This window comes from Bos mutus, chromosome 15, assembly GCF_027580195.1.
Source record: "Bos mutus isolate GX-2022 chromosome 15, NWIPB_WYAK_1.1, whole genome shotgun sequence".
Taxonomy (NCBI): domain Eukaryota; kingdom Metazoa; phylum Chordata; class Mammalia; order Artiodactyla; family Bovidae; genus Bos; species Bos mutus.
In genome coordinates, this window is record NC_091631.1 from 47949186 (window position 1) to 47962712 (window position 13527).

Genomic DNA, 13527 nt, shown 5'->3' on the forward strand with positions numbered 1-13527 from the left:
TTTACCTGATTAAGAATAAAATTTCAATAAATATTAGCTTTCCTCATTTGGGGAAACAAAGTTTACTTCTTAATTCCTTTTTTTCCCTCAGGCAGAGAGGAAAACAGGGAGCATGGGGATTAGTGAAAAGCATTTAGATGCACTGACCAGTTACAAAATACGAAATGGTATACTGGGATGCTTAAGCAACACCGTGACAATAACTTAAACAGAAAGGGAAAAAAACCAAACATTTTCTTCTGGATCCAAAGCATTAAATTTTATGACTGGTGTCTTGCTAAAAGAATCTAATAAAAGATATGAAATATAAAAAGAAAGTGGCACTCCCTTCTCTCTTTCTCCCCTTGATAGCAAGCATTTGGAGATATTCTAGAAGTTTTGACAATCCACATCACTTCTGAAGTTTCACATTGATATAAAATTTGTACAAAGAGTATTTTATTCTTATATAATATTTAACTGATACACTTTAATAACAGTCATAATCAACTTTTATTGTTTACATAAATAGATTACACAATACCTTTGCAAACCATGTTTTCCCAATATACTTATATTACAACACATGACATTTCTTAATGAAAGTTATCTGTTACTTTTCACAGAGGGAGTGGGAAGAAGTAAAGAAACAGGAGGGTGTTGAAATAAGATTTCTAAACTAATCTTCAGTGAAAGGCCTAAACCATTTGGCAATTATTTCCTTTTATAGAAATCACAGGATTGTAAGTTTGAAACATATCAAAAGTGCAGTGCATCAATTTAATTAAAAACACCAGTAGCGTTAAATGTATTACCTGGGCATCAAATTTCCCTTTCTACATATATTCAGAGTCACATCATTTTACATCTATTAAATAACAATTGAAAACAATAAACATCAAAATTTTTAATCCCGGATCTGGATTAAATCATGGCAGTACTAAAGTTTTCTAAAATTCCAATGTATCTGTTCATCAGTAAAATGTAACAGTTGACGATGTCACCAGAGTAAGTTTTCTATGTTTGGAAAGACAATAATAACCTGCTATTAATCAGGTTACTGAGCTGATAATACATTATGGTTTTTTTCAAACCTACGTTTCTACTTAACAAAGCACAAGTTACCATACAAACACAGTAAGTCCCCTACACACGAACCTTCACGTTTCTAACCTTCAAAGATGAGGACATGCGCTCGCGTGTCCAATCACGTAGGTTCACATGTCTAGTGTACGCTGTCACACGCGTGCATCCTGTACACGTGGCTGTGCTTTTGTGCACTTTACTGTACAGTGCTGCAGAGTACAGTGTGTTTATTTCAAGCCCAGGATGTCTGAAGCAAACATAAAGCAGTGGTGATGCAGCTGGTATCCCCTATTGCTGATGGTCTGAAGCTCCTCCATCTCCCACCTCCTTGAGTTAGTAACTCTCCTCGCCTGTTCACTCGATGACAGCCCATGTGCCATCTGCTATACTATACTACTGTACTTTTCAAGGTACTGTACTGTACGAGTAAAGATGTTTATTTTTTGTGTTTACATATTATTTGCGTGAAAAGACTTATAAATCTATTACAGAACAGTACTATTTAGCCAATTGTGCTGGTTGGGTAGATGAACTAACTTTGTTGGACTTATAAACAAATTTGACTGACGAACTTGGCTCTCAGAACGGAACTTGTTTTTACATAGGGAACTTACTGTACCAAATACTTAATCATTCCTGATACGAGGAATCATCTTCATATTAGTACTTCTTTGTTATGCCGTTTAGTCTTGATATCATTAAGCACAATGAATTTTACTTTAATGAATATGCACAAATTAAGGCAAAAGGACATAGCCCAGTCCCCTCAATAATCTATCCTCTATCTTTAAAAAACTGCTGTTGAGGCTATACAAATTACAGATCTGCTGGCTAGAAAGACACAACTTGTCCCTTAGAGCAACATCCAGTATTTGGAGCACGAGGTTAAAATCGTGGTACACATGGCATGTTCCCTTGATCTACCATTATGAGCATTCCTCAGCTATACCCACAATACTGATTTTTCAAATGATACTGTTCACTTGCTATGCCTCCTCATGGTAACGTATGTAATTATTTTTCCTTGATTAAAAATTTTTAATAATTGGGAAATAATCTACTCAGTCTTTGTACACTCTCCATTGAATAATTTTTCATTTTTATAACCATTTCCTCCATGGCTATTGTGCTTTTCTTCTGCCATTTTCTTCACATAATTAAGAGGTCCATTCCCCTCAAAGGAGGAGGGATTTCTGAATGAGCCTCCAATTCTGTCCCACAAGGTGAAATACTGTCCATAATTATAGTCAAAGAGCATATGGTGGTCTGTGTGATGAGCCGAGCCATTAATAAAAGGCTTTAAGAGCTGGGGAACACGAAAATCACCATCATGAATGGAAATTGTCCAGATATTGACCAAGATGTACAAGCTTAAATAAACTACCTTGTGTAACGGGAAGATAAAAGGATATATGTGGTAAGGCAGACTCTGAAGGAAGCCGTCCAGAGGATGAAAAGCGTGACTCGCAAATGGAGTTGGGATCTTCCAGATGTGATGAGGTTTGTGTAAGCGCTATAGAAGAAAAGACCATGTTAATGCCACAGACTTTACCCAGTGCAACATTCTACTTAGCTTTTCATGCTCATGGTGTGGGAAATGACCTATCTGAAAAAATCCTGTTGAATTTAGCAAATTACTTTAGAAAATCCCCAAGACAGTAAGATTTTTAGCACAGCCTTTGCAGATTCATAAAGAAGGATACAAACAAAATGTACCTGGTACCTATCATGACTAAGGCTACTTAGGTATTTAATAAGTTAGAGGAAATTCTTAAAAACGAGACAGGATTTATAGTTATCCACTGTATTTTCTCTCTTCCTCTACAAATGAGTCAAGCTTATTACCTTATATACAAGTTTATGATGAAGGCCTCTGTGAATCCAGTAGATCAGCATGTCAGTGAAGAAAAGAAAAGACAAGACACTAGCAACGAGTTGAAACCAGCCTACAAGAGACAAAAGGATATGGCAGAATCAAGATTCAGCTCCTAGGATCAGTTTACTTTCTCCCCCACTTAATATATATTTTAACTTTGTATTGGGTTATAGACAATGAACAACGCTGTGATAGTTTCAGGTGAGCAGTGAAGGGACTCAGGAGTTTGGTCTTCTCCAAACTCCCCTCCCATCCAGGCTGCCACATAACACTGAACAGAGTTCCCTGTGCTAGACAGTAGGTCCTTGTTGGTTATCCATTTTAAATATAGCAGTGTGTACATGTTGATCCCAAACTGCCTAACTATCTGTCCTTCCTCCCCCAGCAACCATAAGTTCGTTCAGAGGTTACTTTTGACAGGTCCGTCTAAGGAGACAAAACAGGATACTAGACCCAAACACTGCCAACTATCTGCTTTGTTAATTCAATACATCACAACCTCCATTTCCCTTGACTCTGGGATCTGTTCATTTTCCTCTCATAAAAACTTGAAGTGTCCTACATAAAATATTTCTTATTAAACTATGAAGATACTTATGAAACAGAAAGATTATACTCCTATGGTATCTTTATTATTTAAATGCTGGAGAATAATGTTATTTGTTTTTCCTTTCATATTAATCTTCATAACACACATCTTTACATATTTTACCTCCTCTGCTTAGAATTTTATTTTCCACGAACTACCTTAAGCCATGGTATTATGAACATTTACTCTGTAACCCAACTCCTTCTGACCTTTCCAACCTCATCTACTCATGTACTAACCAGCCTGGTTCACTTAGCATCCTCCCAACATCTTCAGAGTCCTGCCTCTGTATCTTTACTCAAACCTCTCTCCTTTTACTTTGATTCATAACTCAGCCCACCTTCCAAGGCTGAGCCAATTTAGCACCCTGGAGTGTGACTTTTGTTCCCTCCTTTGAAAACTAAACTTTTACTAGGAGAGCAGGGGTGCTGATGCCAGGAAGCTTGGATTACAGTCCCAGATCCACCCCTTAGTTGTCAAGTGAGCTCAGTGAGTTACTGAAACTCTTCTGTACACTTAATTTACTCACCTTTAAAGGAGCATATAGTAGTACCTACCTCATAGGATTAATGTAGAATAAGATGGAGTGATGATGTGAAAAGCTTAGAACTAAAGCTGGTACATAGGAAGAACAAATTTTAACTCTGTATTATTCTTACTTCTAATACTAGATACTAGAAATGTACCTTGATGAAGTAATTCCAGAATTTCACAAAACTTTTAGTCACTGTAACACTGTTTATAATAGAAAAACAGGAAACAATCTAAAGATCTAAAAGTATGGATCATTTAAATAAAGTTTATTTAAATGGATATTTATGCAATGTAATTCTAAAACTAATTGGCATGAAAATATGGGCATAAACATTGGCAAGAAAAAAAAAAATCAGAGTCCAAACCAGCATGCATAGCAAGGGTTTCAATTTTGTGATATAAATAATGATGGATTTTTTAAAAAAATAAGTGATGATGGATGTTTTTTTTTAATTTGTCTTCTGATTTTTTTATAAGGATCGATCACTTGAGATTTATCTTTTTGGGGGGGCAATTCTTGAATTCAATATAGGTAATAGGAAACAAATTCAAGACTCTAGCTCTGATGATGCCAATCTTCTCCTGGGCACAATCTCATCTACAAGAAAGACTTTAAAGTTGAGATGAAATTAAAGAAATGCACATATGTGGCAGGACATGAACGAATTAAAGTAGAATACTAAAAACAAACTGGGCTTCCCAGGTGGCACTAATGGGAACCTGCCTACCAATGCAGGAAATGTAAGAGACATGGGTTAGATCCCTGGGTTGGGAAGATCCCCTGGAGGAGGCCATAGCAATCCACTCCAGTATTCTTGCCTGGAGAAACCCGTGGACAAAGAAGCCTGGTGGGCTACAGCCGATATGGTCGCAAAGAATCAGACACGACTGAAGCAACTAAGCATGCACACATAAAAACAAACTGAAGAATTTTTAATTATTTTGAAGAAAAGAAGGGGCAGATTTGACTCTTTCAAGAAACCCATCTGTGCCTGAAGTTTACACTATATACGGAAACTCTCACACCATATATGGAAACTCACCATATGGAAACTCTCCTATGCCGTCATAGAGTCTGCTGTAACCTCTCACCTCTAGCAGGAACAGTAAAACCGTGGGGATGCTCATCCATGGCATTGACTGGACAGAATGCGTAATCTCTCGAGAGACTTGATTCTGAAAATGAAGTTTCCAATACTTACAAAGCACAGAATCCATGTTAAACAAAACTAGCACACAATTGTTCCAGATTGGATTTTGAACGTCTCTTTTATATGAAGGCACTTACCTCCAAACCGCTTCTACTAAAATATTACTGTTTGGGCAGGGGTGTGTAAAAAAAAACATTCCTTTTGTAGGAAGCAAATGCAACAAATATTTTAAATTCTAAAACTTCTTTTCCCCTTCTTACAAAATCTCTATTCCAAATTTCTATTTAAAGAATAATAATTTATTTCATAATTAACTTCCATCCCCAACCCTTTCTACAGTTTCCCCCCCACTCTTTGCGGTGACTGACAAATACAAGTAACTGGAACAGAAAAGTCACTAAACAGGTCTATATCTGCTGAGTTTGGATTATCTAGTCAAAAACTATATACGTAGTAAAAGCATATTTCAGCTTGTGAAAGTTTAATATTAAAACAATTATACAAATATATACATTTATTTATTCATCACTATTAGCAAAGAAATTCTTGTCTATGTGTCTAGCAAGACCAGGCTTCCAGTTAAAAAAAAAAAGGACAGTCTATTTATATGTTTAAATTAAGGAAAGGAGAGAGAGGACTAGTTCTTCCAAAAATATCCCATTTGGAGCTGGTTTTAGAAACTCTAAATGTTATAACCAGTTTAATCTGAAAATCTCACAAATATTGATACATCACATTGCTATTTTTACTGTAATAGTAATTAAACAAGAGATAAGAAAACCACCTACCTTTAAAAATTGTGGGTGTTTCATTAATAAATGATCATAGACAAAATAATAACTCAGTGTTGCAAAGAAGAAATACAGTATAAAAGCACCGAGATTTGTTACAATCAGGAGAGTGATAGCTTGTCGGAAGATGTTGTCCTCTGGCCATGTGGCTGGATATATGTACGGTGTAAAAAAATAATAATCTGCAATACTGAGTACAAGATCCATCTTAGCCCTAAAGGATAAACAGGTAACAACAATTACTTCCCCATGTCGACATTTCTCAAAGCAAAACTTTTTCAGAACAACTATATATGAGGTTCCTGCCTTCGTAAGCATATGAAGTACGAGTCTGCTGCTACTACAACCCTGCAAATGCCATCATTAGAGCCAGAAGGGGTCTTCAATGTCATCTCTGGACTAGGGCCCAGTCTCTTCATTTTATACGTGGGGACTCCAAAGCTCAGTGAGAGAAACAGGCCCACAAAACTTCTTCTCCAAGGCCAGGCTGATGGCTGGCTGGTGTTAAGCCCAGATCTAATTGCATCTGAGTGTTTGCTTCACTATATCCTCTTGCCAGACGACAGGGTAATGGTTAGCATGCAAATAGTAAAGGTATTTAGGTAAATGGCTTTCTCGTTCCGCCACAAGTGTCAGCGGCATCTTTCTCCTAAAAGGATTCAGATTTCAGAGACTTTTGCTTCAGTGCTGAGACTTCAGGTCAATTCCCTAAAAGGGGTCTATGTTGTGACCACAAGCATAAAAGTCAGAGACTATTTTCGTGACTGACCGGAACTCTCACTGATGGAACAAAAGATGTATTCTTGACACTGAAAACTAGAATACATTTATTCCCCCCACCCCCCCTGCTGCCGGCTTCCCAGCACTCAGGGGTTGGCAAACTGTGGTCCCACAGGGCCTGAATCCAGTGCCTGTTTCTGTAAAGAAGCTTTGTTGAAACACAGCTATGTCCACATGTGTCTATTATATTGTCTGTAGCTGCTTCTCTATACTACAAAGTCAAGGTTGAGTCACTGTAACAGACACAGCATGGCTCACAAATGTTTATTATCTAGCCCTCTGAAAGGAAAGTATGCCAGCTCCAGTTCCAGATGCTTAAACTTTGAAAAACTTAAGTTGAGTCTACATTCATGATCCTGCATATACTATTAGCAGGATAATTCACAGCTTTTGTGGGCTGATCGGTGACTCCGTCACTGACAATCTATTTTCTCATTCTTCACTGCACTGTTGGTAGTGAGAAATGTGCCCAGTATTCTAAACAGCCCTCATCTATAACTAAAACTTTTGAACAACAGCAACAATAAGAAAAACAAGTCCGAAAACTGTCACTGAGTTTCCAGTCTCTTAAAATCAAATTCTAGAAGTTCTTTATTTATTAGGGCATTTAGCCCCTTGTTTGTGATATGAGTTGTAAGCATTTTTTCTCACATTGACATGGAAGAAAATTTATAATCAATTGACATTTATCCTTCATCATATATTGTTAATTCACTCAAACTACACCAGGTGATGAGCATACAAACATTAAAAAGATTCAGTCTAAATCCATCTTCAAAATAAGGCAGCTATAGGAAGGAATAGTTCTATCGATTCAAGTGCTACAATAAAGGTTGTTGTTTAGTTGCTAAGTTGTGTCCCACTCCTTCGGGACCCCATGGACTGCAGCCTGCAGCTCCTCTGTCCATTGGATTTCCCAGGCAAGAATACTGGAGTGGGTTGCCATTTCCTTCTCCAGGGGATCTTCCCAACCCAGGGATTGAACCTGCATATCCTGCATTGGGAGGTGGATTCTTTACCACAGGGCTACCCAGAAGCCCTACAAAAAAGGTACATATATGCAAACTGTACAAAATTAGAAAAGACAACAGAACTATCTCCTCTTACAACAGAAGGCTGTACAGTGAAGTACTTTGATTTGGGCTTTGAAGGACATTACCAGGGAAAAAAAGGGTGGGGGGGATAATTATTTCAATTAGAAATAACAACTGCAAAGGCATGGAAAGGCCATGGTACATTCACAGCTCATGGGACGTGGCAAGGTGGATGCTTAAGAGCGTGACAAGGGTGAAGCAGAGGGGAAAAAACGGTGGAAGATGAACCTGGTAAAAGGAAACTGGTATCAGACTGCTTTTACTATTGGATCTGGTGCCCCGCTAAGGAATTTGAACTTTCCCTCACACATGACGGAGGAGACACAAAAGACTTTTGATGAGGAAAGAGGTATAAACAGACCCATATTTTAGAAAAACTGTTGCGTTAGGAATGTGTTGTACTGATGAGATGCAGGGAGACTGGCTGCTCCTAACTAGTGTGGTACACTAACCTAGGGAGGATGATTGCCTGACCTCAGACAACAGTTGTGAGAATAGACATATTCATCAGAGACTTAGAAGTATAATGCAAACTATTATACAGAAAGAATAAACAACAAGTCCTACTATATAGCACAGGGAACATATTCAATAACCTGTTATAAACCATAATGGAGAAAAATATGAAAACCTATCATCAGAAACTAATAAAATTTTGTAAATCAACTATACATCAGTTAAAAAAAATCTAAGATGATTGTGAGATTTTTACCTTGCCTGAATGGATGATGATGTTATCCAAATAGGGAATATTGTGGAGCTAGCATATTTGGGTGCAACAGGAGCTTTTGGGGTATGAGGAACGATGGGTTCAGTTTGGATCTCAAGTCTAATTGCTGTGGCTCATCTGGACTCCTGGATAAAAGCAGTAGACTACACGCAAATATGAATCTGAAGATCAAAAGGAGCCTAGTTGCTCAAGCCATAAATTAGGACAGAGTCAAGTACATTGAGTAATATCCGAAACAAACATTTAAGAAGAACCTAACAACTGAAAAGAATATTGCTATACCACTAAAGGCTAGTTCCCTGGTGGCTCAGACGATAAAGAAACTGCCTGCAATGCAGGAGACCTGGGTTCGATCTGGGCTGGGAACATCACCTGGAGAAGGAAATACCAGAAATACCAGAAGTAAATACCAGAAATACTGGTGTGGAGAATACCATGCCAGTATTCTTGCCTGGAGCACCCTATGGACAGAGGAGCCTGGCAGGCTAGGTCCATAGGGTTGCACAGAGTCGGACATGACTAAAGCAAATTAGCATACACGCACACGCGCATTTTAAAGGTTGGCCTGAGTTGGTGAACCAGTATTGCATATTACCTATAATGCCAAACAGCCATAATTCCATATATAGTAAGTCCCCTACATAGGAATAAGTTCTGTTCCTAAGTCCAACAAAGTCAGCCCAAGTATCCAGTAACACAATTGGCTACATGGTACTGTTCTGTAATAGGTTTATAATGCTTTTCACAGAAAGAATACACAAAAAACAAACAAAAAATAAAACATTTTAAATTTTACCATACAATACCTTGAAAGGCACAGTAGTACAGTACAATAGCTGGCATACAGACAGGGGCTGGCATCGAGTGAACAGGCAAGAAGCCTTACTGACGAGAGGAAGGGACAGCAGGGAAGAGGAGGAGGGAGAGGGAAGAGCTGAAGGACTGTCAGCAACAGGAGACAGAGGCGAGGCTGCAATTTCACTGACACTGGCGGAATGGACGTTCACACCTTTGAAAGTTCAAAATTTGAAGGTTCTTATGTAGAGGACTTAGTATAATATCTGGAACAGTATCGTGTAGCCAGAAATAACTCAAACATTAACCATGAGCGTTCTTTAACTTTGTTTTTTATTTAACTTTTAATATCCAATGTAAGTAAAAACTTTAATAAGCTCTCAGTCCCTACCTATTAAAAAAAACTCTTAACTGAAGACCATGCGAGTTGTATTGAGTATTCCCTGTATGTAACTGCTGTGATAGTATACCAGTGCCTAGAGGGAAGGAGGAAATGTACCTCAGACCATCTGGAGGCAGCTGAGATACTGTGAGATGAAACCTGTTTTAAAGTGTTTCCAGAATGTGTGGGTTGTAGTAAATAGGTACTCACAAATATATTGCTGTAATTTCTGACAAGCAGTACGTTAAGGCTGTAAATTGTCACCCTGTTTATTTAACTTCTATGCAGAGTACATCATGAGAAATGCTGGACTGGAGGAAGCACAAGCCAGAATCAAGATTGCTGGGAGAAATATCAATAACCTCAGATATGCAGATGACACCACCCTTATGGCAGAAAGTGAAGAACTAAAGAGCCTCCTGATGAAAGTGAAAGAGGAGAGTGAAAAAGTTGGCTTAAAGCTCAACATTCAGAAAACTAAGATCATGGCATCCAGTCCTATCACTTCATGGCAAATAGATGGGGAAACAGTGGAAAGAGTGGCTGACTTTATTTTTGGGGGCTCCAAAATCACTGCAGATGGTGATCGCAGCCATGAAATTAAAAGATGCTTCCTCCCTGGAAGAAAGTTATGACCAACCTAGACAGCATATTGAAAAGCAGAGACATTACTTTGTTGACAAAGGTCCGTCTAGTCAAGGCTATGGTTTTTCCAGTGGTCATGTATGGATGTGAGACTTGGACTATAAAGAAAGCTGAGCGCTGAAGAATTGATGCTTTTGAACTGTGGTGTTGGAGAAGACTCTTGAGAGCCCTTGGACTGCAAGGAGATCCGACCAGTCCATCCTAAAGGAAATCAGTCCTGGGTGTTCACTGGTAGGACTGATGTTGAAGCTGAAACTCCAGTACTTTGGCCACCTGATGCAAAGAGCTGGCTCATTTGAAAAGACCCTGATGCTGGGAAAGATTGAGGGCAAGAGGAGAAGGGGATGACAGAGGATGAGATAGTTGGATGGCATCACCGACTCAGTGGACACGCGTTTGGGTGGACTCCGGGAGTTGGTGATGGACAGGGAGGCCTGGCGTGCTGTGGTTCATGGGGTCGCAAAGAGTCAGACACAACTGAGTGACTGAACTGAGCTGAACAAAAAAAGTTTGAAATCACTAACAATTATGATCTCAAAACTGCAATTCAATTTTCAAGTTTATATTCAAACCCACATCTATGAAATGGAGAAAGCATATCTAGGTTAAGTTACAGAACTGTTCTAAGATTTAGAGATGAAGTATAGGGTGTGGCATTATCTAACATGTGGAACCTCCTCAACAAACAGGAGCTATTATTACTACTGTTACAGGAAGCACAGCTGAGTCAAAATTACTCTAACCTAAGGCAGAAAAAAGTGTTATTTGATTTAAAAAATTGCTCATTTCTAATATCAACATTTACTATATATGAGGTACTGTAAATAGTAACTCATTTAACCCTTTCAAGATACACCCTAAAAGTTAGGTATTAGCATTACCCCAGAGTCGGACACGACTGAAGTGACTTAGCATAGCACAGCATTATCCTTATATGAAATCTGGACACAAAATTCCCAGAGTGATCAAGTAAACAAATCCTGGGGCTGGGATTCAATCACCCTCAGGCTGGTTGCAAAATCCACGGACTTTAACCAAGTTCTACTGCTTCTTCATCATTATCTCTTCTGCTCCTTAAATTTTTAAATTCTCAGTGAACTTACAAGCTCACATACTTTTGCATATAATTTTAAAGTGTTAATACCCCTAAAGCCAGGGTCTCTATAGCCATCTTAATTACATGACAATAACTGGGGCTTGCACAAATAATCACCAGTTCTGCAGCCTAATTCCTTTGCCTCTTGAAGGGGAAAAAAAAAAAAAAACAAAACCAACCCAAGAACACAAAGAAATTCGTCGCAAAACGCTTTACCAGCGTTCAGTGGACTAACTTGCCTTGTAATAGATTTTCGCAATAGCCAACATCAAACATTTCATTTTCTTCAGGTCCATTCTCATGTTTTGTTTCTTTCACGTCCAAGCCTCCTCGTGCCCTGAAATACGCGCTCTGGCCAGGCAGAGGCACCTAACCTGGAGGTCTCTGGCTGCAACTCACCTCCCGCCAGCCCCCGGCCAGCGCGCGTGCCCTGCGCCCTGCACTCGCCCCATCACAACCCCCTACCCAGCTACCTGCTCGTCCCTGCCAATGGTCAGCGCAGGAGTCCGTGAGCCAAATTTCGCAGACAGAGCCCCAGCTCCTGCCCAGGGCCTTACGTCCAGGAACGAGTCAACAAACGCCAGTGGGATGGGGGAGGAAGGGGAGGGACAGACACGCTCTCAACTTCACTTCCTGGGTCTTGCCGGAGGTGAAGTCTCTCTACCTGACTCCCCCATCCCCCCTTTCTTCCTCTCCTCACGCATCCCGCTCAGGTGTATTCGGCCTCCTTTCTCAGCCCCCATGTCATCCTTACCTAGAAAGAATCGGCCTCCCGCTGACCAGCTGCCGACTTGGTTCCTCCGGAGCCCACGCAGTTCCAGACTGTGGATCGCGGCGGTCAGCCAAGCAGCCGAAGTCCGGAAGGGCGTAGCCTAACCTCACGCTCCGGGCGGCCGGCGCCGCCAGCCAACCAGAGGCTAGCGACATAAGCTGATATGACGGCAGATCGCGCGACTTGGCTGACGGCGGCTCTCCGCGGTCAAGTGGGCGCCGCGCGCTCCGACACGCCCCTTTCGCCCCTCTCCGGCTGAAGGGAGGCGGGACCCGACTTAGGTACTAAGGTGGCGGAGCGTGGGGGTTTAGGTTGGATTTTTGTTTGTTTTTGCTTTCTCACTGGCGCTGACGTGTGTAACGCAGTCTTGTAGGAAGCAGGTTTCAGTTCAGTTCAGTCCAGCGCTCAGTTGTGTCCGACCCCATGGTCTGCAGCACGCCAGCCTGCCCTGTCCATCACCACCTCCCGGAGCTTGTTCAAACTCATGTCCATCCAGTGGGTGATGCTATCTAACCATCTCAACCTTTGTGGTCTTCTCCTCCCGCCTTCAGTTTTCCCAGCATCAGGGTCTTTTCCAATGAGTCAGTTCTTCACATCAGGTGGCCAAAGTATTGAAATTTCAGCTTCATTATCAGTCCTTCCAATGAACATTCAGGACGGATTTCCTTTAAGATGGACTGGTTGGATCTCCGTGCAGTCCAAGGGACTCTCAGGAGTCTTCTCCAACAAAGGTATCAATTCTTCCGTGCTTAGCTTTTTTTAGAGTCCAACTCTCACATCCACGCATGACTACTGGAAAAACTAGACGGACCTTTGTTGGGAAAGTAATGTCTTTGCTTTTTAATATGCTATCTAGGTTGGTCATAGCTTTTATTACAAGGAGCAAGCGTCTCTTAATTTCATGGTTGCAGTCACCCAAGAAAATAGTCTGTCATTGTTTCCATTGTTTCCCCATCTATTTGCCACGAAGTGATGGAACCAGATGGCATGATCTTAGTTTTCTTAATGTTGAGTTTTAAGCCAATTTCTTCACTCTCCTCTTTCATCAAGAGGCTCTTTAGTTCTTCTTCGCTTTCTGTTTTAAGGGTGGTATCGTGTACATATATGAGGTTATTGATATTTCTCCTGGCAATCTTGATTCCAGCTTATGCTTCAGTCAGCCTGGCATTTAGCATGATGTACTCTGCATATCTAAAATCACTGCAGATGGTGGCTGCAGCCATGAAA

General features: G+C 40.3%; 1 protein-coding gene across 4 annotated transcripts; it reads right to left on the reverse strand.

The window, feature by feature from the left end:
* Nucleotides 1-420: 420 nt before the first annotated feature.
* Nucleotides 421-12434, reverse strand: SC5D (sterol-C5-desaturase). Of its 4 annotated transcripts, none has more exons than XM_005897101.3 (5): nt 11768-11935; nt 6004-6220; nt 5108-5240; nt 2911-3011; nt 421-2578 (listed from the first exon to the last, which is right to left on the reverse strand). In XM_005897101.3, the coding sequence occupies exons 2-5, from the start codon at nt 6211-6213 to the stop codon at nt 2123-2125; spliced, it is 900 nt and encodes a 299-aa protein (XP_005897163.3). In that variant the 5' UTR covers nt 6214-6220; nt 11768-11935; the 3' UTR covers nt 421-2122. The 4 variants fall into 4 exon arrangements, with proteins under 4 accessions (XP_005897163.3, XP_070240167.1, XP_014334130.1 ...); XM_070384066.1 differs by lacking the exon at nt 11768-11935 and adding an exon at nt 8593-8901; XM_014478644.2 differs by lacking the exon at nt 11768-11935 and adding an exon at nt 12283-12434 and having other exon boundaries at nt 422-2578.
* Nucleotides 12435-13527: the final 1093 nt, after the last annotated feature.